The 27,668-nt window shown below is 34.5% G+C and overlaps 1 protein-coding gene across 5 annotated transcripts in view; it reads left to right on the top strand.

Moving 5' to 3' along the window:
• LOC106122565 (homeotic protein antennapedia) overlaps positions 1–25,970 on the top strand; it is a 152,319-nt gene extending 126,349 nt beyond the window's left edge. For all 5 annotated transcript variants that reach the window (XM_013318614.1, XM_013318612.1, XM_013318615.1 and 2 more), the window contains 2 exons: positions 10,400–11,257; positions 24,977–25,970. In XM_013318614.1, coding sequence (XP_013174068.1) covers positions 10,591–11,257; positions 24,977–25,227 — 918 coding nt within the window. In that variant the 5' untranslated portion in view covers positions 10,400–10,590 and the 3' untranslated portion in view covers positions 25,228–25,970. The remainder of the gene's footprint in view (positions 1–10,399; positions 11,258–24,976) is intronic.
• Positions 25,971–27,668: the final 1,698 nt, after the last annotated feature.

Below are 27,668 nucleotides of genomic sequence, written 5' to 3'. Positions count from 1 at the left end.
TTATTATTATAATAACTAGTATTTAATGATTAGAATTATCATCACGGTATAAATTTACATAAAATTTATTTCAAGTAGATTAAGTATTAAAAATGTGAAGGATTTTATTTTTATTTATCTGATTCAGACTAGAAAATTATTTATTAATTTATGTAATTTCGAGATTATTTTTTATTAAATGAAGGCAATTAATTCACTAAAATTTATAATTAGCGTCAAGTTCAATAGCCAGTATGTAATTATTATTTAAATTTATGTATATATTATGTATTTTTTCAATAATAACTTGTAGAAAGTTGAATTTGATTTACTAAAATAACGTCGTCGCTTAAAAATACTCACCGTGTGGTATCAAATCAGAGTCTCGCTCTTTCTCAGATGTAAAATAGTTTGAGACCCCGAGGGATAAGCGGTAGCGTTTTCACATTTATAAGTTTTTGGGTTTATTTACCTAAATTTTTGTACATTTGTATTATATTTATAGACGTATGCTAATAAGTTCTCCGTAAAATTGTTGAAAAAGAAACCGTTTAAAGAGTATAAATTCCTATTTCTTCAGATTATTGTTTGACGAAGCGCAATTATTTTTTATCATTAAATTAAATTACCTACATTATTCGCTTGTGTTTCACAATAAACAAAGATGAAATCAGAAATGTTGATTAGATGTGAAAAAAACAAAGCAAACAAGATTCTAATGCAAAAAAATGTATAGAAATGATAGGCCAGCAACTAGCGCGGTATAGGCGTAGCTAGTGATGTGCGAGGTGTTTCCTTTCATAATGCGCCTCGTCACGCGAACCGCTCCGCCCATACGCACGCACCGTAACTAGTCCAAGCTTTACATTTTATTAACTATACTTTTTTTTAATTGTATAGCACAAAAAATATTGAATATTATTCACTAGTGAACCTATTAGATTTTAATAATAATTTTGTGTGCTCTTTGGTTTATGAAGTAAAAAAAATAAAGTATCTTAAATTTTGTCTACTGCGCTAAAAAATCTTTTTGAGTTTAGAAGGCTATAATAGTAGTTTTTTTTGCACCTTTTTTTCTCAAAGAAATCTTATGTAACTCTTATTTTATTTTCATGCACTAGCATTCTATTAGAGTAAAAATTAAAACAGTGGTAAAATAATCAAAGTGGTTTATTAATCAAAGAATAAAAAACGGATAACATATTTTTTATTTAAAAAAATGTAAAATATTGAGTTATATCTGTCATAAATACAATATGTAGTTGAAAACATGTGACATTCATCAAATGTATTGTGTAATTACTAAAGTAAATTTTGGCAAAACATTTATTATAAAACTAACTTACAAAAATAAAAAGTTACAGTTTTTTTATATATATAATAATTTTATAAGTTGTTGTTAAAAATTATGTAACATAAAACAATTACAAAGGTATATACTTAAAAGTTTTTATTTAAACAGAATAATTTATTGTTAACTTTACAACCAATCATAAAACTTTATCGAATAATTAATATCGTAAAAAATATAATTAATTAGATACTGGCCAGTGGAATAATTAAAGTCACTGGCATGTAACTAATATTAATCAAGAGAACGTGTGACGTCACAACTACGTAAAGTTATTTGAATTAAGCTTACCGATTTCAAAGTTTTGTATGAAGAAAGACTTAGAATTAACACTGGTTCTTGATAAACGGCGGCCATCACTGCTCGGTACGGCCTATTATGAGAGTGTGACGTCACCGCCCCGCCCCCCACTCCCGCTTCAATCAAACCGGGAACCCTCGTCAAGCCCCCCCCCCGTCACCCCACCCTACGTTCCGCTTTACTGACTCCGAATTTTTTTCTCATAATAATAACGTCGAAAAAATCGCACAAAAAGTCTCGACAGACGCCGATCCCATCCCTAACGTGCCGTTCCTTTTTTCCAAATCGCGCACCAAAGAATTTCAAAATTAAATTTGGGATAGAACGAAAATAATTTATCTGTACGACTTTGTTTTTTTTCTTGGAAAAACTTTTACGATTGTATTTTCTTTCGCATTTTCAATTTGTTTTAATAAAAATATTTAGTCATCATAAATAAAAACCATAAATCAAAAGTATAAAATATTACGTTTGAACTTAGCTCAACAGGTTATTTTTAATTTAATTAGAACATGTTAGTATGTAATTACGTGAGTAATGACTATAAAGAAATAATTTACCGAAATTAATTTACTAGTAACCGAGCTAGCGAATATCTAATTACAAAAGCTATCACTTTAAAATCTTTTCTATCCAGATTAATTCAAATTTTGTTTTAATTATATGTAATTATAAATTTTATTTGATTAATAAAATTTTTGGTGCTTACAAATTATTTTTAATGACTATGTTAATTAATTACAATTAAAACATTAAAATTATGTATTTTTCTTTAATATTCAAATCACAAAATGCCATCTATCATCGAAACGTTTCAAAAGAAAAATAAAAAAATTAAAAGCCGACTTATGACTGCTACTTATCACTAGAGGTCACTATTTACTTCGAAAGTCGAATGCATGTGCACGTAGTTCTTTTGGTCGTTAGCAGATGGTGCTGTTCTTAAACTTGTTAACTTTCAAATAAACTTTTTCAGAAGATGTTGTTTAAAATTGTTATTAGTTAATTTTGAATATAATATTTGAATTCTACAACAGAAAGGCTTAACCCTTGTCACGTTGGACAGTTACTTAATTAATAGTGCGTGAAGGTATTTAGCAAAATGATGGTATAGTTTCGTTTAATAACACGATTTATTGCTTGAACATTGCCTTTTGTTTGTAGTTAATATTTTAAAGTAATTTACAAGACAGCAAACTATAACAAAAATACTTTCTTTATGTATTTACTTTGAAAGCTAAAATCATTCTAATATTACTTTCTTTAAGCAATAGAGTTATCATAAAAACGAATTTTCGAGGCGTACTACAAAACGCAACTCTCGTTGTCGACACCCGATAGGGTAAAGCAAACTCTTATTGGAAGCGACGCTGTGACCGAACATTGATTGATGAGTTTCAACGTCCCGCACTCATAGCCTGCGAAGTGCACACAGCGGAAGAGATGGTCCCAACACGGTGTCTGGCATATTCGTTCATATTGAGCTGTAAAAATTATAAGCCAAAAAGTCCTATCTATTATAAATTTTTTAAAATCTTAACTGATATTTTGTCAAATTTAAAATTATGTACTGGCGGACACACAACTTTTAAGAATACTGAAGAAAAAATAATTCTCCTAAGTTATTTTGTAAATTTTAAACATGTCCAAATAAATTAAAAAAATCCAAAAAAACTTACCTTGAAAATTTTCATTATTCTTATAAGATTATCCAGTCAAATAATGTCTGATAGAACGAGAATTCTAATAAGATGGCGTTACTTGATATTAAGTTGACTCGCAGTCGAGGTTGTTCTATAAAGTTTTAAGAGATGGCGCTGTTTTATAATTTAAAAAATGAAATGATTCGTAATTATTAGAATGAAATAATTCACTTTTTTGTAAGTATAATTTTATATTCAAAGCTGACTTATTGAGAAAAATTATTTTAATAACGCTTATAAATAAAATTTGCTAAAAAGATTTACACTTCTATTATTATAAAAAGTCTTTAATTACGTTATTAAGTACCAAATTATTAGAAAGAAAAACCTGTTATACATAATATATAATATAAAGCTGTAAATTCCTTTATAGTTGAATAACGTTGATATTAAAAGCATATTTTAATAACGGACGTAGGTACTCATTGTTAGGGTGTGCACACACAAACCGGGATCACGTGTGGCAATTACAAAGATGTCCGCTCTGGTATCTTCTCATAAATCAGCTCTGCGCGATATAACAATTAGCTGGTATGATAGCAATGTTAATTAAACTGCTATAATGTCAACGCCGCAGCGCCACATTGCCACAGCGGCCGATTTTGGAACTACAGAGCCACTTCGGGCTAAAGGGAATTGAATAAATGGGATACGTATATGCAATGTTTGCTATTTACATTGACCGATTTTTATTTTTATACTTATATTATTTACTTTTGTTTTTTTTCTCAAATAATAGAATTTATACAAGCGAAATGAAAAACACGTGATTAGCACTGTCAGGTGCCTGTTTTAAGAGATAAAAGAAAGGCTTTTTGCTGTTTAACCCATATGTTTAGTAGTTACATTAACCAACATTACTGAACCAAATTACATTATATGTAAGGTTTTCTAACAAATGCTTCTGAATTAAATTTATTCCATCTCACTCTTACCTCCTAATATTATAAATATAAAAGTTTGGATGTTTGTTATAAGGTATCACCAGAACGGTTCTACGGATCTCGATAAAATTTGGCATTAATGTAGAGCATAGCCTTGAAGAACACAGGGGCTACTAATTGCCTCTTAAAGGCCGCCAACGCATCTGCGTTTCCTCTGGTATTGCAGATGTCCATGGACGTTGTTGAACATCTCGGTGTTCCCGCTGCTCGTTTGCCCCCTTCTGTTATAAAAAAATAATAATTAAGTTTTATTTTTTAATTACGTGTGGACTAAGTCGAAGACGACAGCAATTTACAATTTTACGATTAAATATTTTAATTAAGTTATTTTGTTTACACCTGCAAAAACCCTTCTAGAGTTCAAAAACCCTTCTAGTTTATTAGAAAAGAATGTGTTTTAAATTCTCTAACATACACAGCTGCTTGTTAAAGTTAAGTAGATTGGAACTGATAAAATGTTTTTCAAAATGAAAGTTGAAAATTGAATTTTAAACATGTATATTTGTTTAATATCAAAAATATTATTAACAGACTTATTTATAGAGATTTAAGCTGCCTTTGCGTAAAACGAAATCTTATATTAATATAAAATTATTGAAACCCACCTGTTAATTATATCAATATCCGAAGACAGTACTTAGTTTAATAGTTTCTAATGACTGTCAAGTGATAAATCAGCATTGGCACAGAACAAGCAATCCTTTAAGATGCCTCGTGCCCTATGGACGGTGAGGAATGCCAGACATTTTGATTGCGCGGTGCGTTATTGATTGCGTTCGCTTTGATTAACAAATTCCTCCACCTCTACCTGTACCTACTCTATGCATAGGACCACGTGACATAGAATGCTCTGATTTAAGCTCGTCTGTGTTTTAATTTTATATATGTTTATGAACTCTCACTTTTACGGCCCGTTTCCACTGTTCAAACGCATCTGTAAAAAACTATTCATATGCCTTTCATTTTCCTTAAAAAAACAGGTGCAACGATATGTTAAGATACAAGTTTTATGGCGAATCTACAACATTATTTTAGAATTAATTATCGCTCAGCTTATTATTAATTCTTAAGATACTAATCTAGAATAATACGTATAGGACAGGGCTATTAGTTGTAGGGACGCTTGTCTATTGTATTGTAAATTTATAGTTGTATGTTTGTACATAATGACCAAAATAATTGAAACAAGTGTACTTACGAACAGTTTATTAACCTTCATTACTAGATAGAAAAATTGCATGAAAACTGTAAACAAGACTATAAATAAGGTAGGCCCTAACGCCACCTCGCGACAAAAAACTGCACTCAGTGGCTAGCACGTGTGGTTGCACTCTACAACCCCAAAGCGGTGCAGGTTGTATTATGCGTGGACACGCGAACAGGACGACAAATTAAATGTTATCCCCCCACGATGGAACTGAATGTATGGAAAATTAAATTTTGTACAGTGCATATGGTACCTAGAAATCATATTTTTGTAAAGTATAAACTGTCGCTAGATATAAATTAATTAACCTGACTGTAATGGCTGTATAGTTGAATAAAACCAAACATTATATTCAAATCAAATTTATAAATAAAGTAATTAAAAAATAAAACTGCACATACCTTTTACTATAATCCAACTTTTTAAAAATCCTGCGTTTGGTTAACACTTTTAGTGATACTACGACTCGATATGCCTCGCCTTAATTCGTAAAAATCGATTAGAGTTTAATGTAGTATTGTAGGAAATAAATTCAAAAAAGTAAACAAAGGTCTTGACTTACATTATGACTCTTAATAATATGTTTATTTTTCTCATTAATAAATGATGTGTGAACTTAATGTTTGTGTGAACTGGTCGCTCAGTTCAAATGACAATTTACAGACATCCCTTCTTTAAGATTTTTTTAGTAACTGGGTTATTATAATCGACAAGAAATGTCACGTCAAATTTTATCAAAAATAATGTAGGCGCGTTGAAAATTGCTCAAGTTGGCTGATTAAATTTAGAAGTTGGAGCCCGTAATTAGCGCGACATCGCATTCCACTCAGGCCGCTCAGCAGACTCTCCCGAGAGACTCGTTACCAGCGTAATATTTTTTAATGACACTCCTCATGACATACATATTGAATAAAACCCTTCAAACAGATTCTACCGGTCGATATATTATTATCTAAAAGCAAAGTTATAAGTTTTAATTAGATATTGTTTGTATATATTTTGCTATTTGACTATTCGAAAATGTTAGCTTCAGTTATAAGCAAATACGTTTTAAAGATAAAAAAATGGATAAGTAGTTTTAAATGTCTAGTGATTGCGCAAGTCTTGAAATTCATTTTATTACGTAAAAATTATATAAAATTGGAAATTAATCAAAAATGCTAAAGGCAATTTCTAATTGCTTTCATACATTGCAACATTAATATAAATGTTCATAAAAGAACCCAAGCTAAGATCAGAAGGATTGAGGCGCGGATAAATGTGCGCGTGCGTAGTAATGGATGATATTTTCATTTCTGTCCTTTTAGTGTTTCTTACAAAGAAACCACAAGATTGTTTGAACAGACATACGTTTGTATATTCATAAGTGACATGATCAATATGTTTTAGCAGTGTAAACACATAGTAATAGTGTGGAAAAGTGAAGCGTTTAAACTTAATTTTAAAAAGAATCACCTGAAAATGTATTTTGTAAACGACAAAGCTTTATATATACTATGCTTATCTTACTTCTTTAGTTAGTTAGTTAGTAGTTAGTTAGATGTTTGTTTGAAGGTATCTCCGGGATGACTGCATGGATATGGCTGAATTTTGACATAGATGTAGAAAATAGTCTGGAAGAACACATAGGCTACTTATTATACACAAATAGAGAGAGTCGCGGGCGACAGCTACTAGAAATATAAAAATAATCACACTACATGTTATATTAGTGAAATAAATTGTGAATCACAGTTTTATAAATTGATTGCTATCATCAAATGTTATATTACAAACATCAAATATGTTTAATAAACTCGATATGTTTTGTACAAATTATATCAATTGATTATTATGCTAATAGATATAAGATTCGCAAACGCCGTTACGATTTATTTAGATTCATAAAACATTGAATATATATTTAGGGAAGCATAATATTTGTAAGCATATTAATTATTCGATGTTATTCAAACAATCAGTTTCTATCATTGCTACGTACAAGAACAATTGTTTCTATCTGTCAAATTAAGTACAGATGAGTAAAAAAGTGTTTATAGAAAATTTATATACATGAACTACAGTCATTTTAGGCTATATTATTTTGTCTTTGTTATCCATGAGATAGCGTTTCTTCTTAGTGCTTTTTTAAGCGTAAATGAAGTATAATTTTACAACATAATAATAGAAAACTGGCTACATATGAAGCTACATTCTTATTAGAATAAACATGCGTAATTAGTTTAAAACGAATTGGACTAAGTAAAGTTATAATAAATAACTGTCTATTATTTATTGTATATTACAAAACTATGAAACGATGAGTAATATCTTGTTCATAATTTTAAAAAGAAATTACAAAAAGTTATCGAAAATGTGATGTCTTCATCCACTCGTGCTAAAATATATATGCTATAAAACACTTTTTCTTCCGCCTTCAAGTCGGCACTATGCCGATACAGTGCATATATCAAGCCCACTTGTGAGCCCACAATAGCTCCTTAATTGACAAATAGTTGGAATGATAAATACACGCGTTGGGAATCCTCCAAAAATAAAATCCTTTGATCGTCGTTTGATTAACAGTAACGGGGTGTCGTACGCGAAATGTTATTAATATTCTTTTTAATTCAGTCACTTCTCTAATAGAACACGTATATTAAAATGATTTATATCTTTTGGCTTGTTAAAAAAGCAGTATAGATGATGCACGAAACATTTAAAGCAGTTATCATGTCTGGCTTTAACCATTTTCACAAGATGTATGCTTCATAGATTTTCATAAGTCAACAATGAAATCTACGAAAAATATGAACATGAATGATAGAATATACTTAATATGTTAAATGTCTTTTATGTGTGTAATCAAGTAGACATTTCTGTCTTTGTAGGCCCTTGTTATTTTAAGTTTTAATTCCCACAGGCAAAGGTACTTCGGAACACATATCGCGGCTGACATCTCCCGAGAGAGACGAGTTAGGAAAATGTTTTTAGTTTACTTTATCTCTTTACCCGAATAACTTTTCCTCTTAGTGGCCGCAGACGAAATGTCGCCTTCTAGTGAAGTATTCGCCGTGTTGTGTTACAAAGACAATTATAAAACTCCTTTCCCAGTAAGTCTCGTATCGCTCTCGGCCGAGCCAAAGGGCATGTGAACGCGGCCGAGCGACGTCGCCTCATAAAACAAGTTCCCTGTGAAATAAATCAAAGTACACTTCGTTATCAAATTATCAAAAGCACGTGAGACTGTTAATTTCCTCGTCGGTCAGTTTAAAGACATGTTCCTTGAACCGAGTGCACGCGGAGATTGTATCGCTGCTCGTAATTGCATGCTAGAGACATTAGCTCCGATCTGAGCTCTACGGATGAAAAAATTAAAAGATAATCTATTATACACACGTATTATTTTCTCCTTTTCGCAGTAATATTACCTGATCTACTTAATTTGTTACTGTATAACAGACCGAGTTATTAAAAAAAATAATACTATGTTAACAATGCATGTCATGCAACATGTCTCATTACATATTATTATTTCTCGGATTATACGTAGCAATAGATTACTTGCTCTCAGATTGGACACGATCCAGTTGTTGGAATGTAAATGGAAATTGAAAAATTAAAAAAATGCGAGGGTCGCTCCGCGTTGGGGGTTGTCGAAATCGTAAATTTAAATTGTCCATCCCTCAACATGCAAATTTTTTCGAGTGTGCCTTTCAATTGTTAAACGTTTATTTTGCGCAATTACAGTAAAGTATTTCCTGACATTTTCATTACAATGGTAATTAAACTCGATAAGAGATCGGAAGAGACACTATTGAATCTTATATCATAGAGTGATTAGGGTTAGTAGTATTCTTTGTCTAAGATTACTACCACTAATTTATCATGTACCTAGGTTTATACCTATTATATAGAATTATTTCTAGAGTAAAAAGACCATAGCAAATGGAAATATAACATATATGTTAGATAGGTACCTATAGAGATCTGTAGTGGTTGCGGTCGTCATTAAGTTTCGCTAATGAAGCTTGAACTTTTGAGTTTTAAATAACCGCCAGCAGTCGGGGGGCGGGCTTCTCTCTCGACTAAAGCGCCATGTACATTTTTTACATTGGACATAAGTTTAACAAACCACATCAAAATCGTGTTGACGTAACTTTGTATCGACGGATTTATTTTATGTCAAATAAACCTATTATTGTTTTATATATTCACTCACTCTCAAATAATAACTTTATTAAATGTCTTGAATGTTAATGTCTTTGTGTAAGAAAAGGCTATTTTTTTTTTAATAAACTCCAAATAAAATCATAAATTAATGTCTTTATAAAATACTCCGCTTTTTTATTATCTCCGTTAGTTGTTAAAATCTAGTAGCCGACTTCAAATGCGTCATAAATTTTATACTTTAAAACCAGAAGAACGAGATGTAACGATAACGCGAAGGTTTCGAGCACATTTGTCCCTCGCCACACAAATTAACGTCATTGCAAAGTTATGTCGCCAGGTAGCGGCGCGGTTGTCACTCATGCTCCATCAACTGCTGGGAAACGCCATGGATATGATGGCGGGTCAGCCATATGTCGAACGGGACGTGACACTATTTCATCTCCCCGTCTCACATTTGAAGAACCGCTAGCTTCAGTCAGACAAAGACGGAATTTAAACTTACTAGCGTTTAAGAATGTGCCGCTCAGTTATCTCCGGCGTACGGGGGCATGTATCACAGACAGGTTGTCGCTAATAGGCGTTTTACTCGGAATATGTGGAATTTTATGGCTTCACGTGTGTCCTGGGATACAGACACGTGTCTGTCAGTAGCGACTGTTAGGTCGACGGCGATGGGATGTCGCGCACCAAACAGAAGCACTCGGTTGTTTTGATAGATGAATCAGTTGTCAATCGACTAAATGTACTCTTTAATTATTTTCAGATTCGCCGAGTTTCCGATGAGGAGGCACCGTCTGGAATCGCGTGAAGCTTCAGCGGGTTCAATCGCCGCCGCGTAGTGAATGGAATCCGAAGTGTTTGTGTGGTGACCGTATCGGTGATAGTGTCGGCCTCAGCGGCCGAGAATCTGCAACGGAAGATACGGACGCGAGCAGCGCGGGCTGCGGGCCCGCGATGAGCGCCAACAACTGCGACAGCATGACATACTTCTCCAATGCCTACGCCATGCCGGACATGAGGAACGGGGGCGGACACGAGCATCAGCAGGCGCACGCGCACTACGGCGCTGTGCCGCAGCAGGGCCACGAAATGGACGGCTGCGACCAACAACTTCGGCCAGCGCAACACCACTATCCAGCGCAGCCCGCGCCTGGCATGCCCTACCCCAGGTTTCCGCCCTACGACCGGCTCGGCTACTACCAACAGATGGAGCAGAACGGCTACCGGCCCGATAGTCCCACTCATATGGGCCACATGGGCCCCAAGTCTGACGGGTATGGGCCGAACGGGCACCAGCCCCCGGCGCCCGCGGTGTACACGTCGTGCAAGCTTCAAGCGGCGGCGGCGACGGCGGGCGGCGTGCCGGGCGGTGTGCCAGGCAGCCCTCCACTGGAGCAGGCACAGCAGATGCCGCACCACATGCACGCGCAGCAGCACATGGTGCAGCATGGCGTGCACCAGCAGCACCTCATGTACCCGGTGGACGACATGCAGCACCAGACGCAGATGCCACCCATGCACCAGCAGGCCATGCACGCGCAGCAGCCGCCACAGCAACCCCCTCCCAACACCAACGCCTCGCTGCCCAGCCCGCTCTACCCTTGGATGCGAAGTCAATTTGGTGAGTGTATGCAATTTATTTATATATTTATTATAAAGTTATTTAGACGTTAGTAGAACTTTTTCATTAATCGTTGACAGTAAAAGTCATATTAAAGTAACGTTGTCTCTCTTTTATTGAAATGACCATTACGAATGTGAATAAAGTAGAATTATATTATAGTTTAAAATTGAAAGGCTTCCGCAAGATTTTGCACAACTAGCGCAGGTAAGCAAAATGCAATAGGCACTCCCCGATTTGCACACCTCTAACTTCGCGTGCGTATCGACGTAAAACAATAAGTCTGCGAAACAATGGCCTTGCTTCTATTCGCAAGTTATTTATGGCGCGAACGAGCATTCAAAAGGAATTTCACTTTTCATAAAATTTACAAGTCCCGACACAAAGGCGTTCACCTTCTGTTTAGCTGACGCCGTAGAGGAACAAAGCGCCCTCGAGTTGCGCCGCTGTCGCCTACTGTTTTCGAATTTGCCTGGGAATTAATTTATGGTCAAGTCGGTTGATTTACTACTCCTATTGTAATTGAAAGGTCATACAAATTTCGCTAGTACAGTTGTGTCTTGTTTAGTTTAGTACTCTCGCTTGCCTTGCCACGTTGTCATTGCGAATTCTGCTAGTTACATACAAATTCTTTTAACTTGTGAAGTGTTTTATTAAACATTTTTATGTAGTCATGGAGTTTTTTGGTCGTGTACCAATATATAAAAAATATCAGGTATTACGTTTCTAACATTAAACTCTTATTTTCATCATAAAATGTGCGTCCTGACGCCTTTCACTAATTTAAAATTAATTTTAATATCACGCGTGATTTTATAAATCAATTCATGGATCTGATGATAACCAAAAGCAATGAGACAAAATTGAATACTCTTCGTAGATAGCGCGTGGGTCTTTGTTCATTAAATTCCGTCATAGATAATGCTCACGACTGACATGTAGATCGCTACAGTCAGCAACAAAAGTTAAATTTCATATTGAGTTCATAGTAGTTGGCTTGTATGTAGTTTGCGATACAAATGTACAAAATGTAATGTGACAGTTAACGTAAAATAAAAGAAAAGGTTTCTCTATTTTATCAATTTCTTAGGTAAGTTCACGTCCATTATTCATATAACTGTCCATCCATATTTTACTAGCATCAACGGCTTTCAAGTCCTAAGTTATAGTACCTTGGTCAGCTATTGAAAACATATAAACATAGTAAATCCTTACCGATTTTATTATCTATCTATTTTATTTTATTTGCTAACTGTACAATCGTTGTGTGGGCCGAACAAGCAATCTAAGTCAAACGTAGCTCGATTCCTCTCGGCTCGATGAGCCTGTGTCATAACCCTTATCTGGCCTAGCGATAAGACGCGCCAATTTCGACTTAGTTTCGGCCGCTTTGAAGTTGTCCGGGGTAGTTAATTAATTTCAAACTTCGAAGGCCTAAGATATGTATTAACTGACTCAATGTTATTCACTTCAATGATAGTTTAAAGTAAATTATTTATCCAAACAAATTTTTAATTAACTTTTCAAGGATATTATTTGAACTAGAAACATTTGATTTACTTACTCTTTAAGTTTTTGCTTTGTAAGATCAAATCTATATAATAGTAGAATTGTTTTTCAGTATATAATTTGGTTCAAAGTTTATTATTTTCTGTTACCGCCGAAGGAATTCGTAATTGGTGTCGAGATACAAAAAAAATACTAAATGTGTTCCAGAGTAAATGTGCATCTATTTAACGTATGAAAAATGCGCTCCACTCAAAGCACAGTAGCAAAGATATCGCACTCAGACGGAACCCTACGTTAAGTCTCACGTTATCTCCTCAAGAGCACTCGACCATTAATTATCTTCAAATTTTTAGTCTTCCATTCAAGAAAAATCGACCAATAGGATGGTCTTGTTTTGTTTTAAAATAGTTACGGGTTCGAAGCAGGCGTGTCATTAATCACTTGCGCCGGCTGCGTATACAATCTAATATGTAGCGATGTGCATTTACTTTTGATTAAGTTTACTGTGATTGGATATAAGTATTAACTTTTTATACTCACAATTTCTATAGCAAGATACTTGTTTACATATTTTTGTCGTATACACACTTGCCTCTTTCTATTCTTGAGCTTAATTCACTAGGTGAAGCTAGGACATGTATGGGTATGACATGATAATAAGATAATAAGTTCATAAAATATAAAAAAATTATCGTAGCAAACTTTACTTAAAATTACCACAACACAAGAATAACTCCCTATCATGGTCATATGTAGCTTTATGTACTTAGCAATAAGCAGAAAAAGTGAGAAAAAAAAGTTGAAATGTTGGGAACTTGTGCGTTTGCTACAAATTATTAACAATTTCATTTTAATTTGTTATGTTATTTTTCATCTGATACGGTTGTGATTCTTTATCTCTAACTCGATAGACGCGATCGGCTCTATGCGTAGCATCACTATCAGTATTCCAAACAGTAGTCAACGTACGTAATAGTAGGAGGTCGGTGTTTTCGCAATGTTTCGGCAGTTTGATTAAGATTAAATGGCACGCGGAGAGATGACGCGATACCCATGCGGTGTGTGGTCTCTATCAGGTCTGTTGCGACGTGCCGTGATAGCGCTGTTTATATGCACGTGATGCCGCTGCTCTCGTTTATCGATGAGTTATGCTTGGATATGTAGATTTGTTATTTAAAATTGCAGTCATTTTCGTTTGGATAATTTTCCGTGACAGGTGTAAAAAAATATAAATTATTTTACGAAATGAAATCTATAATTCAACATTTAAGTGAGATATTAAATATTTTAATTTAATTCTATTCACGTTACGGTAACAAATGTTAGGTTTGAAACGACTCAATGACTAACGTTATAGAAAGATAGACTCACCTAGTCCGAGAGGCCGCGATAAGTCGCGGGGAATCGAGGTGGAAATGGAAATATAATGGAAATCCCTCTCCCTCCGCCCCCGGCGAGCTCTCCCCCGCGCCCGTCGTCGCGTACAATGCCGAATAGACGACTTGTTACATTTCATTGTTCAGTTATCAGGGCCGAGGCCTTTGTGAGCGCCGGATGATAGAATACACGAATTTGTTTCGTTGCCTGCCGCTGATTCCCCACGTTTGCCACTGAAAGCTCCAATCCTATTAAACCGACAAACGTATAATACAATTATAAATGAGCTTTCGACGAATTTCTGTTCAGATCGAAGCCGCTGAAGATTCCAGAAGGGCGTTACCTTTAAATCGGGAAAACAAAATTGTTTCAAACTTTAAATCAAGGCTCAAAATGAGCTTGTTGCTAGTTTATTACATTTTTGAACCGCGTCAAGATGTAACTTTGCAGTTAGATATAACTTTAAAGCGCAAAAGAGTCGCCTAATTTGATTTATGTTATACATATGTAATGTGATGGGCTCCATCAAACGATTGAAAAAACATACATTCTTTTGTTATAAATATTTACATTAATTCTTATCTTTTACGTGGCTCTCGCGCTCGAATCCAATTAATTCAAGTTTTTCACGGCGCGATAAAAGTCGCATATAACCTTTTCACTGAGGCACTTCGCAGTTGATAAGAGCCATTGTGCCGTTCGGTATAGCATTGATTGATTGTCGATTGTCGCGAACAATGACGATGAATGCCTGCCCCGATTGAACTTACCAATCTCTTTCTTGTGTGCCCTCTTACTTATATTGAATTTTTATCAACTTCAATTGATTAAATATTGTTTTTTTTTTCTTTAAACAGTTTTAAACTTAAGAAATTCTTTTTTGTTTAGTCCAAATTGTACAAACTTATCGAATTCCGTTGATGGAACCATCTAAAATGATAATGAATTAATCTCAAGATTGCTCGTTGAAATATTTTAACTGCACTGCAGTTATTGCTCTCAATATCTGCTTGACTTTTCAATGACTATCTTTAAATAACCTTTTAAAATTCCAGAAACAATGTTATATTGAAAAGTAAATAAATTAATTTGCCGTTTCCTTTCGGCCCCATTAAATTCCAAACAAAGTCGCTTTCCGGCAACTTCGAGCGTAGAAACGCTTTTCCTAAACCGATTTTTTTTCTTTTATTTGGTTGAAACTAAAACCGGCCAGTTTCCCCAACTTCCCCCTTGTATTTACACGTGCCGTTATTTGCATAAAGATTTTTTTTTAACTTCGTGTAGGGGTGCAGTGACTGTAAAAATACATTTCTAATTCTGTACGCCACCAACTTTCCGGTGTGGGCCGGTAGTACTCGCGACGTTGACGGATGGCATTTTTGCTACTGTGATATTATTTTTAAATCGCTTTCTTTGAACTTACGCTGTATAGTTCCTGAGACGATACGCTATTTTCATATCTGTCAATGCTAGAAAAGAATTTATTGAAAAAAAAATCTATTTATGATTAAGATTGGATGTTATGACTTAAATTCGATTTCGGTCCCGTCTAAGTATTAGCACTAACTTCAAATTCTTGTCCCCTCTCAAACAGTCCTCTCTATTCTGGTTGCAAATATAGTAAGTTTTTTTATTCTAGATACTAAATAAATGAACGTAGTTCTTCTTGCGCTTATCCTGCTCTATGTGGGGATTGTTCAGGTTTTTGCCTCCCAAGCCATCCAAAGGATCCACAAGTAAATCAGATTAGTAAGATTGAATGAAAATCGTTGCTTTTGTAAAAGCAAACATCACATTTGCTGTTGTAGGGGTTGGTTGACAGTGACGTTGACAAGTGTCGGTAAACATGGGTCTAGCCCTAAGTACACATTACGCGCTATGAAGCAGCTCTTTTGTAAACTCGCGCTTTGAGAACCATCGTAACCCATCAGACAGACACAAACACAAACGTAAATAGTATATGATAATTATTAAAATGCGTTTTTTTTAAGAGCCCGCTATAAAACGCTCAGTGTGAACTTATAGTAAGGCTTATAACTTTAATATTTTGTCTGCTCTCTGTAATGCAAAGCGATAACGGTAGATGGCGCTTTATCAAATTTTTAACGATGCATCAGTATTTTTTATTTAGGCTGTTTATAAAGACTTTTTTTAGTTTATTACTCATTGTAGGTATAAAAAATTAATAAAAACAACAAATCTAAAGTGTGTGTTATATGCAATCATAAAATTTGGGCTCGAAATTGTTGCCCTTAATCGAAATCGGCAAAAAATATAATTTCCGTTACTTATTCTCTAGTTCATCTAACAAGAATGGAATGATTAACAAAAAGTTGGGAAGAACAAAAAGTTTGGGGCTTATTAAAAAAACATTACAACCATCTTATAATTACGTACACCCACATAGGAACGCACCAATCCCATTAATTCATGTCGGAAGAACACACACACGTATCGGATGAGTAGCTCACTCACACTAATGCAAAATTGTATCACAGTAATAAGTATGATGTTCGTGTGCGTTCAGGTATATTGCCAGATTATTTTTTTTACAATTTTATCGGGAAATTAAGGTATTTGAAAATTTGAATTACAGATATAGTTATTAATATATCACAGTAACTGTAATATAACGTGGTAATTATACTTTTAAAATTTTTGAACTTATTACGTATGTAATTTAATCATTCTAGAAAACTAGTCAAAGTCATATATCACGCACTATAACTTTCAAATCAATGGGTATTATTTAAAAAGTTTGATTCGATTGATTATGTCTTCCTCTAAAGAACATCAATTCCAACGCAGACAAATCGCACTGAAGTATATCGTCCTAGATTTAGTGACATCATAATGAAAATTTGTAATTAAATTTTATTTATAGTTCTAGATTAATACAAATTTAATTTGGACATTTAGAAGCCGTCTGGCAATACCGTCTGTAATTTTTTGTCCTTGTCAGACAAATGTTCCCGTCTCCCTTTCGCCCGAAGGACTCCGTACACTCCATATTAATTGCAGTTTGAGAGAGCGCGCCAATCAAACTTTGACCGGCGCTTAGCCACTCAAGCCGAACTTATTATATGGTATTAAAATTCCATTTTCACACACACTGGCCTGAGAAAATTGAAATGGAATCATAATAATATTAAAATTTTGTTTTAGTAATTAGGTAAATTGCGTCAATTATGTTATCAACCGCCAGTAAAATAATTGTAGGAGAAAATTAAAGCACTATGGAAATTAACTAATAACCAAAAAAGTCATTAATGAAATTAAAACGTATCGTATCATTAGTCGAGTACCGAAAAGGATCACATGATGCGTGCACATGTGCGAGACACTGCCAGCACATAAATCATAAACGTATCTTTATATCTATATATACATATAAAGGTATTGCATAGCGATGTCGATATAGGGAAAAAAACTCGGTTTCCTGCCCGGGGATCACACATGACCGGACTGTCTATCTGCCAGACCCGTGTCAAATATTCTCTGGAGCGGAGACCGCCCCTTCCCCGCGCTTGGGGGCAGGGGAGACCCCTGGGGCAGGCTTTCCCGCGGCGAAGCTCATCTTGAAGCCCTAATGCGTTCCGCGCCCCGTATTATGTTCGGATGAATTTTTACGTGCCTATAACTGTATTCTCAGATTGCCTTTTGAATATAACATACATACGTACATGTTTATATCGTCGTAAGAATATTGCCAAGTCTTGCGTTTATTCATTAAGATTTCCGACGCCGAGACATATTGAAAAATCGCCAGCGCCGTCCACCTTTCATAACTTTTCGCTTCGTGATCCAAGTCAATTACTCACGTTCTAGCGCCTTCTCAAATATTCATTCGTGCTTTTCCTGCAAATTACAGTAATGGTCTGAACGAAACCGGTAATTACGTACGTTGTGTAGGGACGTTTTTAAGGCGGCCACAATATAATTTCATGTTCGGAAAATTCCTTTAGTTCAATTATTAATTACTTTAATTGAGGTTAAAATTAGATGGTTTTTTAATCGTAATAAATTTTACGTGTGTATAGAGTAGACGGAGTGAATAGGTAGAATGGGTAGCGTAGAGCATGGCAGAGCAGAGGTCGGATGGGATGTCGTGTCGGCCTCGGCGCAGGCGGAGTCGGGCGCGGAACAAAGCTCGGGCCTAACAAAGACGTCACCGGCCGTGGCGGCGACGCGGAGTTATGGCACCCATTGTGCGCAACAATACCCAACAAACGAGTTTGTATAAGCTATTAGGTACGCGCATTAATATATATTTTTTGTTAGCCCGAAAATTTAGCATTCCATTACGAGGGAGAGAAATGAAACGCCCGCCGCATGAATTATATTAAAATATATTTGAATATTTCATTTGACACCTTTTTTTCGCGCCGCAGGAATTTCGTTCAATCCCCAGCCCGGCTCTCGTAATTTTTCGCGTAGGTTTGCGAAATTTTCGGTGAATAACATTCCATTTGGGATGCGAAACACGGTGGAATCAGCGTCGACACAACACTGACTGATGGCCCGCGCTCGCCAAATAAATTCTTATTGAGGTCCAGCCAAATGTTTACCGAGTTTTATTACGATTTCTGACAGTCGCTTAGGTCTCATTTTCTCATGTTGTTTTTTTTATTATAATATAAATGTCAATTATTACACCGGAAATAATTATGGCTATTATTTATTATTATGGATTTCTTTATCTGCCAACAAATTCGTAGAAAATAGAATGAGCTCTGAAGTATTGTTAAAGTTCATTTCACTATAATTCCTTTTGCATTGTAAACATGGAATTAATGATATTTATTTATTTGCCTTTTGTACATATATAAGGTGTATACATTAAATAAAAAATAACATCAAATGAAACCGTGAAGTGATTACGTACATATAACATAGAATACGCTAGCGCGCCGCCCAGGCAATGATTAATGACTATCAACGCTTGAAAGTCCGCCATGCTTTTTCATTTCAACATTTCGCTCAGATCGGTGCACCGCTTTCCTTTATTTACAACGAGCCTCAAGATTTGTTTTCCTAATAACTCGCTTTGTGGATACAGTGAATGTTATTTGTATAACAATTATTTTCTTTGGTTTGCTTACTTTTTATTTTGGTTTCACTGAATGAAAAAGAACGAACGAAGAATTTCGGAAATGCTCCTTGAAAGTATATAAATAGTTACACGTTGTTAATTGACAAATAAAACTGTAAATTCGGATATAATTTGTATACTCGTTGCTTAATTTTTATTGGTGTAGTTGTTAGGTTTAGAGGGATACAAATATACACTTTTAATTTTTATAAATGGACGTTACATGATGTTAGAAACTTTTATGGTTAATTAAATCATAACCTAAATTGTTTACATTTTACGTCTACATTTTGGTACAGTAAAATAGAACTTTTATTTTAACATGAATGTATAGTATAACGGTGCTTACGGTGAAGGAAAACATCGTGATGCAACCTGCACATATCTGAGAAGAAATTCAAAGATATGTGTGAAGTCAACCAACCCGCACTTGGCCAGCGTGGTTGACTATAGCCTAGTCACCCTTGATTTAGGGTAGGCTCCGATCCCCTCGGTGGAGACGTATAGTGAACTGATGATGATGTATAGTATAATAAATAATTATGAACCTCACATGTTAGGTTTTTTTTATTGAAATTAAGATTCAGTCAAACGATATTATCCAATCTAATATTAACATTAAATCAATAATTTATTTGTGTTTTTTTTTTTAATTTGTTATTTTTTATTGCGTAATATTAGTCAATAGCTATTTAAAATGTGGAGGTCGAACGGATATGAATCAACAGTTATGACCTTTAATATGACCAGTTAATATTGATTTAATTTTGTTTTATGAATGGAATTGAAATATCCGCCACAATAAATAAACTATTATTAAATTGTTTAATATAATTCGGTTAATTTAACATATACTTGATTTATTTTTGTCGAAGTATTGGGTGTTCTTTTTATTTAATTGTTAAGTAAATTCATTAAAACTAAAAATAAATTAGTTTACATTATGTATTCGCATTCTTATGTAAATATAATATACGTGGATAAATTAATATGTAAATTAAAAGCGAACAAATATTTTATTTGTTATTTTGCAGTTGATTCACGATAATTACTTAATTTTCCTCGACAGCTGAATGACGTCAACTTTGAATGCAAAACAACAGACCTTTACGCATTTTCTCCGTTCGTCTTTCGCGTAATTGTTGCATCAATTAAACTTATTAACAATTCGGCCTTTGTACGTGATCTCTTTGGGAACCGGCAATTTTATTTACGACGTGTAAGCGTTTAAGAGAAATTGCATTAATCTGAATACCCGTTTGATACCGCGTACGATGTTGCAACGCTTCGAGTGGGCTCTGCGATGAATAACGACGCTTACGTAACACTTGCGTAAATCAATTTAAGCATAATTATTAATGGTATAGAGTTGTGAATCGTTTGTCAGTTCAGCTGGGTCGTGGGCCAGTCCGGTCGTGTAGGGACGTATGAAATTGTACGACATGAATTATGGATTGTCGATATCGAAGCAAGCTGTTGCTGTGTTTTTTTCTGCGCTCCTCCGGCGCGATACCACAACGAATTAAATTAAAAGCTCTTTCAACTTGTCATCCCTTGATGAATTTTATTTTAGGCTACAATTATTTATTGTCGCTTTGTACCTATGTGTACTTTATATGTTTATGTTGTAAATTATATAGTAAGATATATTCAAGTTAATCAAGAACATGACCTTCCTTTTAGGAAAACCGTTTATAATTAGGCAATGTTTACATATAATTTACTCAAGAAGTTTATTAAACAATATTTCTAGCATAAAATTAGGGTGCCACGAAAATATTTATCAATTTCTTGATACTTGTGCACGTTATTCTTGGATATTCTTTAGTGTTTTTTTTTGGGTTCTCACCTCGTGCGGCGCGGCTCTATCGCGAAGGTAATCAGTACAAATGCGATCTCCGATAGTGGCTCGGGCCCGCTCAATATTTCAGTACGCACTTTATCCGGATAAATGTAAACTGACCTAGAGGTCTGACCGAGATTAGTTTGGCTCCAACCGTACGCAGGACGATAACTGCCGATGTTTGTTGCATACTTCAATCCATTGAAGTGTGTAATTAATTATTTGATACGATTCGTGATTCTAACTGGTTTTAAATAAAATATATTTTGACAATTTCAACGTTTATTGTCCTTTTCTCATGATCTCCATCCTTAATCCCTATGTTGTGGTAACATGAAATGATGCTATTACAAATATACGAACCAGTATTATGTAAATCTAAGGCCTTAATATATTATTATTAATATAATAAATGTAAGGAAAAGTAATGAAATTAAATAATATTAAACACGTGTATATGAGACAGGCCAATCCATCTTTTAATCTTTACTTTATGATTAGAACATCATTTTATATTGTCAGTATTAAAAAGTTGTAAAATTTGATCAAAATTATATAATATGTAGATGTATAAAGTACGGTATCCATTATAAGATATGAATCTCCGTCGAAACAAAGTTGTTGTCGCGCTGGGCGTTTGACCTCCGCACGCTCGATCCGTACAAACTTCAATAACGTCACGCGCGCTTGTCCGCGCTGCGCCGCGCCGCGCCGCTGCCGTGTCGCGAAAGTAAGCCGAGGCCCGATTTTGTAACCCGGCTCTCCCCCTGGCGATGATTTATGTGCGCCCGACGACACATGCAGCGCTGCGCCCGACGCCCCTAAAGTTGCGATTTCGCGAAATACATACGAGCGGTTCGAACGCCGCGTTTCCAACGCTCGCTTATCTTCCATAGAAACAATATACACACATTTAAATTGCTACTATAGACACAGAAATTTGTTTAACTAACTTCAATGTCGTAGAAATTAAAGTTGATCAAAGTAACTTTACAGTTGTAATAATTCAATATGCCGTCTTTAATCGTGTTATTGGAGTTTTTTTGCCTGACCATATATTTATGTTACATATGTTATGTTTTAGAATAGTGTCACAGTTAAGGTATCTAGTGAAGAACGTCCCTGGCTCAGAAGTGTTCTACTTAATGCTCTTATTACATACGGTTTAAATCTGACGTTGGGATCATGTTTTATGCATCCGAGTGTGCGATGAAACCCGCCAGTGTAATATATAAAGACCGAGCTGGGGGATTTCACAAGCTATGTTACTGTATACTTTATTTTGAACGTAAGTGTGACCTGTTTGAGATTGAAGATACTTTGGATATGACATTAGTGTCCACTTAACTAGCAAACCATTTGTCCATCGCAATACTGATGAATTTATTGAATTTGTAAATTGATATCATAAATTTTAAAATCAATTGACTACTATCGAATATCGTAACAACTATTAAGTACTACTAGTAATAGTCAATCTTTTGCAAGTAAATCACCAATTGTATGTAATTCATGCCAATGTGTTTGTAATTCATCGAACATTTTGTAACATTTGCATTCTTGAATGCGTCCCAAAATCCGGGAGCGAGTGCTGTTATCAATTCCCCGAGCAACAAGTGGCCTATAACTCTGCAGCCTGCACTCGCCGAACAGGACTCCGCTATTCCTTTGGAGGAACATCTCACTTCATTGGAGACACTTTAAACTGACTCGGGAATACTTAAAATAATAGCATTTCATTCAATGCTTACCAAGTAGAATCTAAAGAACTAAGCTTAATTTATGATAATACACATTGATAAAGGTGAAATTGGGAAAAAATAAACTCTTCAACTTTGTTTTGCTGACGAACAGAGCAATATTTATTATTTATATTTTGTACCTAAGTATTACCTCTTTCTTGTTAAATTATGGTACATTACTAATTGAATAGATAGAGCATTAAACCTATCTACATATTTTCATTCTTCTCTGGTGGCTTTTGTAAGAAAATTATATTACAAGTCCTCTATATTATTTCTCAAACATGTATATTCTTACATTCATGTTTTGGACACAGAGAATGCAATTAGTCAAATGTAAATGAACGGTAACAAAATGCTGGTATGTCCCATTTCGTATTTTATTTGCCTTTACCGTTATGAAATTTGAATTTCTTCGAAACATCGGTATGACGGTGTCGCTCGAGGTGTAATCCTTGCCTTTTGTGTCGGTGAATTTCTTCGAAGTTCGCGTGTTTGTGTTATAGAGCGACTTGTTTTGCGTGTCTCGAAATGAAAATAATCAAAGTTGAATTTACTTTGATAAAGTTAGTTACCCGATTTGTTTCCCCCTTTGTTGCCTACAGTCGTATCTACTCTAAATCAAATTTAGTATTTTTTTTTAAGTTTTATTTTGCATACTTTGTTTAAATCTTCGAGATTTGTTACCTTGACTAATCGTATGACATTTTCAGCCTTGCTCGTGACTCATGAGATTTCATAGTTTTTTTTTTTATTATTATTTATTTATATAAACAAGGAATAAGATACAAATTTACAATAAAAGTGTCTATAAACCCATTTGCGTTAAATCTTTTAAAGACAAAGGCATAACTTTATAGATATGAAATGTATTTTATACCAAATCAACAACATTTAAATGAGCGCTATGAACTAATTAACTTAAGCCGGTAGAGATCTACTAATGCGAAATGCAGTTGATATATTAAACATAAATCTAAAAGCGGTCTCTTGGCTTGATGCTATTAACAAATGTCATGTGTCCGGCTATATCAAGCGAGCCTGGTGGCCGATCGTATTATTTGTGTACTACGGACCAATTAAAATACATATTGACTGATTTTGTTATTAACTGTCAACTATATTTTATACGAACGTCAAAACAATTGTGTCGATAACGTTATAATTTATTCCTCGATGAATTTCAATCTGCGATCGAAATTATATCTGTAACTAAACGTTGTACGGTTCAAGTTTTCTTTCTTTTTTCGTCTGACAAATTACAGAGAGCGGGCAATTCTCTAAACCGTGCATAATAGGGTTCCCATCTCCATGGAAGAGTAATGGGTATAAAATGGTAAAGGCCCGAGGCGTCTTAAATTATTTTAATTGGCTCCGGTAGCTGGACGGAACGCGTCTTTATGAGTAAACAGATGCGAGTGTGACGCGGACGAGAGCGGAGATTGCCAACAACGCTGTACGCTTGTGCCCGACTTTGTAAACTTCCAATTGCTCCAATAAGTATCAATATCAGATAATAAGTCTATTCACACGTTATTTGTTTTCGTAAACGTTTGGTTGCACGCTTGAAAGATTTACTGCGAACTATTTCTCAATTTGCATATGATCATTGTGTACAACTATGTTCGACCATTATGTACGTTGTCTACAGATTACGTTAATCTACTCCTGTTTGTCGCCGATATTATTTTGCGCGAATAGATAAAAATCAGTGATTTTTTCTGTCATTTCTCAGCGATAGAGTTTTAAATGGTTTTATGTTTTCTTTAAAACTTTGTTACTCCCGACAGCGAAGAGAAATGCCGAACAAGCAAAAACAATTAACAAATTGATAAGCTCAAAACAATTTTCAATTAACTTCGCCCGGAGTGTTCGCCGTTTACAAATAACCGTCATTTATCAGAAATGCCTATGCAGTTTTTAACGTTTGATTCCATTCAGGGCTGCCACAATATAAAATATTAAAGGCAATTAGAATATGCACCTCCGTGTGTTTAAATATAACGTACACGATTTGTTAATGACTTTAGATATAGTAAATAATTGTAGTAGTTTATCTCTATTATTTTATTAAAAATCTGTATAGGATTTGGTCCGCCCACTAATAATGTCTTTATGAAGATAAGATTATAACATAATAATTGTTTCAATTTCAGAACGAAAGCGGGGGAGGCAGACGTACACGCGGTACCAGACGCTCGAGCTGGAGAAGGAGTTCCACTTCAACCGGTACCTGACGCGGAGGAGAAGGATCGAGATTGCGCACGCGCTCTGCCTCACCGAGCGTCAGATCAAGATCTGGTTCCAGAATCGCCGCATGAAGTGGAAGAAAGAGAACAAGACCAAAGGCGAGCCGGGCTCCGGCGACGAGCCGGATAACATGAGTCCGCCGACCTCGCCGCAGTAGACCCCGCTGCAGTAGACCGTGCCGCAGTAGACCGCGCAACGCTCGCAGCGACCCCAAGCGATCGGTTCGCTTCACCCGACAACATCGACAATTTATTTTCATACAACGTTGGTTTCGCGCAACCGATACCGGCTCGGAGGCCGGACCTACTAGAACTTTAATTTGTATAAATTGTATGTTGGACTTTTCATAATATTACATTATAAACTAATACGTAAACTTAGTGACTTGGTAAAGAGTAAAGATAGTGTGATGAAGAGATTTTTACAGTTGTTAAGTATAAATTAATTTATAGAACAATCTCAATACCAATAATTACCAAAAAAGCAGTGTTTAATTAATAAAACTGCATTGTTTATGTGATTTCATATAGCTGGTTTATTATTTGAAAAAAATTGGCAAAATTATATAATCTTCTTCAATCGATTCCTTTAATCCGCTTTTGTCAAAGTGTTTGCTTTTGAATCTGTGCATGATTGGATTTTATATATACAATCTCTATTATCTACCATTTAATTATAATATATAAAATCGATTTATTTGAAAGGATTAATTTAAAATTACCAATGAATATAGTAATTTATTATGACGGCAAACATTTTTTTTCTCACTAAATCACAAAACCATAAGGACCTCTTATAATTAACCATTGATAAGAAGGCAATTAGATTTGATATTGTTATTATTTAATATATTTGAAGTTTTATTTCTAATTAAGCTATCAGAATGCTATTATGTAAATATAAAACACGGTAACATTTAGAATTTATGATTATGTACAATTATTGTTTTAGTGTGAATAATATTATTGAGATTATTTTTTCTTACGGAAAAGAAGAATCGTTTCTTTGTTATTTTTATTTGAATTATTTCGGGAACGTGTGTTCTATTTTTGGGATTCAACAGATTTCTTTGAAAAATTTTACTCTGTAGGGGAAGTTCAGTTTGTACAAGTGCAATGTATACGATTTTTCGAAGACAACATTATACGTAATTATTACTGATATTTAAAATAAAATCTAAACTTACGATTGTAAAGTAAAAATTAAATGTATCTTGATAACATTTTTATTAAATTCTTTTTACACGGACAAATATGTCGTGCCATTTGATGGAGCTAAGATTGAACAAAATTTGACTTTGGATTTGTAGGGTGCAATTAATGGAGGATGAGATTAGAGTTACCTTGGATTTCGTAATGACTTGACACTTATATTGTTTATTGGGAAAGGGTAGGGGATGAGTACACAGTATACCAAAGCTAGGAAATAGATCGCTGATCGACAAGCGTTCGAAGCGAGACTTGGACGCACTTAGCGCATGGGCATCGCATGTTACGCGTCCCTTGTGGACAGAACAAGAGGTATTTTTATAAAATCATTACCTATTGTAACGTATATACGTAAAAATAATTATCGAACTTTAAATATTTACATGTAACTCGATAGTTTAATGTACTAGAGCGGGAACTTCCATTGAGTTTTCGTAATCGGGTTATCTTATTACTTATTTAACGGTAATGTAAAATATTTATTGTAAATTGTTTTTCTATTTCCTTTCTCACACATAGTTAATGTACCTAGTGAATGTTACGAGTTAGAATGTGAGCCCCGTCGTCTAAAACATCTATTTTGTGCTGTGCTCGTGATGTAAGTGTAAATTGTAATAAGTGTACATTGTCGATATTTACACGATATTTATTTATTGATTCGCTTATTTTAGGTCGGTTCGTTTGTTTACTGTGTTCGTGAATAGTTCAGTCGCTATCTGGCTGGGATGCTATTATATTTATTTATGTAAAAATTGCTCAAACTTTCACATTTTTTGTTCCACTGTCTTTCTTATATTTATAAGAATCTTATTCAATATTTTAATTATTAATAAATCAAACTTCATAAATTGCAGTGCAATTTTATTTTTTTTATCATGGTATCCCTTGCCAGATGAGTGTCTTCTAATTTAAACTTGATTTGTAAAGTTTTAAATAATGTGTAATTAAATTAATTGCGAACTTTACTGTTAAGTTTTAATCTATAAGTATATTCACATCTGTCCTGAAAGTAAAAAAAAGAATCGGAATTAGGCCCTTAGAAGTTATGAGGTAACAGTTTCGAATTGTTTTATTTACCATTATGTCCTATCAATTCAAAATTTATGAAATATAACTATAATTAGTAACTTAATAAGATTAGGCAAGACGGATATTGTCATAAATATATGAATACATGAAATTAATAAAGCATAATGATTGTATTGGACAGTTTTATTCAACGCCCGTTCTATTTCATACAAAATGTAGATCGTCTTTTCTTCAAATAACTGTGTTTTCTATGAAAAATTATTTAGACGAATGAATTTAAAATAGCAACATCTAGTTGTTTGTTAATTATTCAAGATTACTATCTCAGTAATTATAGAGGATTTAAGGACGATGACGATGT

The sequence above is a fragment of the Papilio xuthus genome, unplaced genomic scaffold (genome assembly GCF_000836235.2).
Source record: "Papilio xuthus unplaced genomic scaffold, Pxut_1.1 DF826923.1, whole genome shotgun sequence".
In the NCBI taxonomy this organism is placed as follows: Eukaryota; Metazoa; Arthropoda; class Insecta; order Lepidoptera; family Papilionidae; genus Papilio; species Papilio xuthus.
Note: the sequence above shows the minus strand (reverse complement) of the source record. Positions and strands in the feature narration are given on the sequence as shown.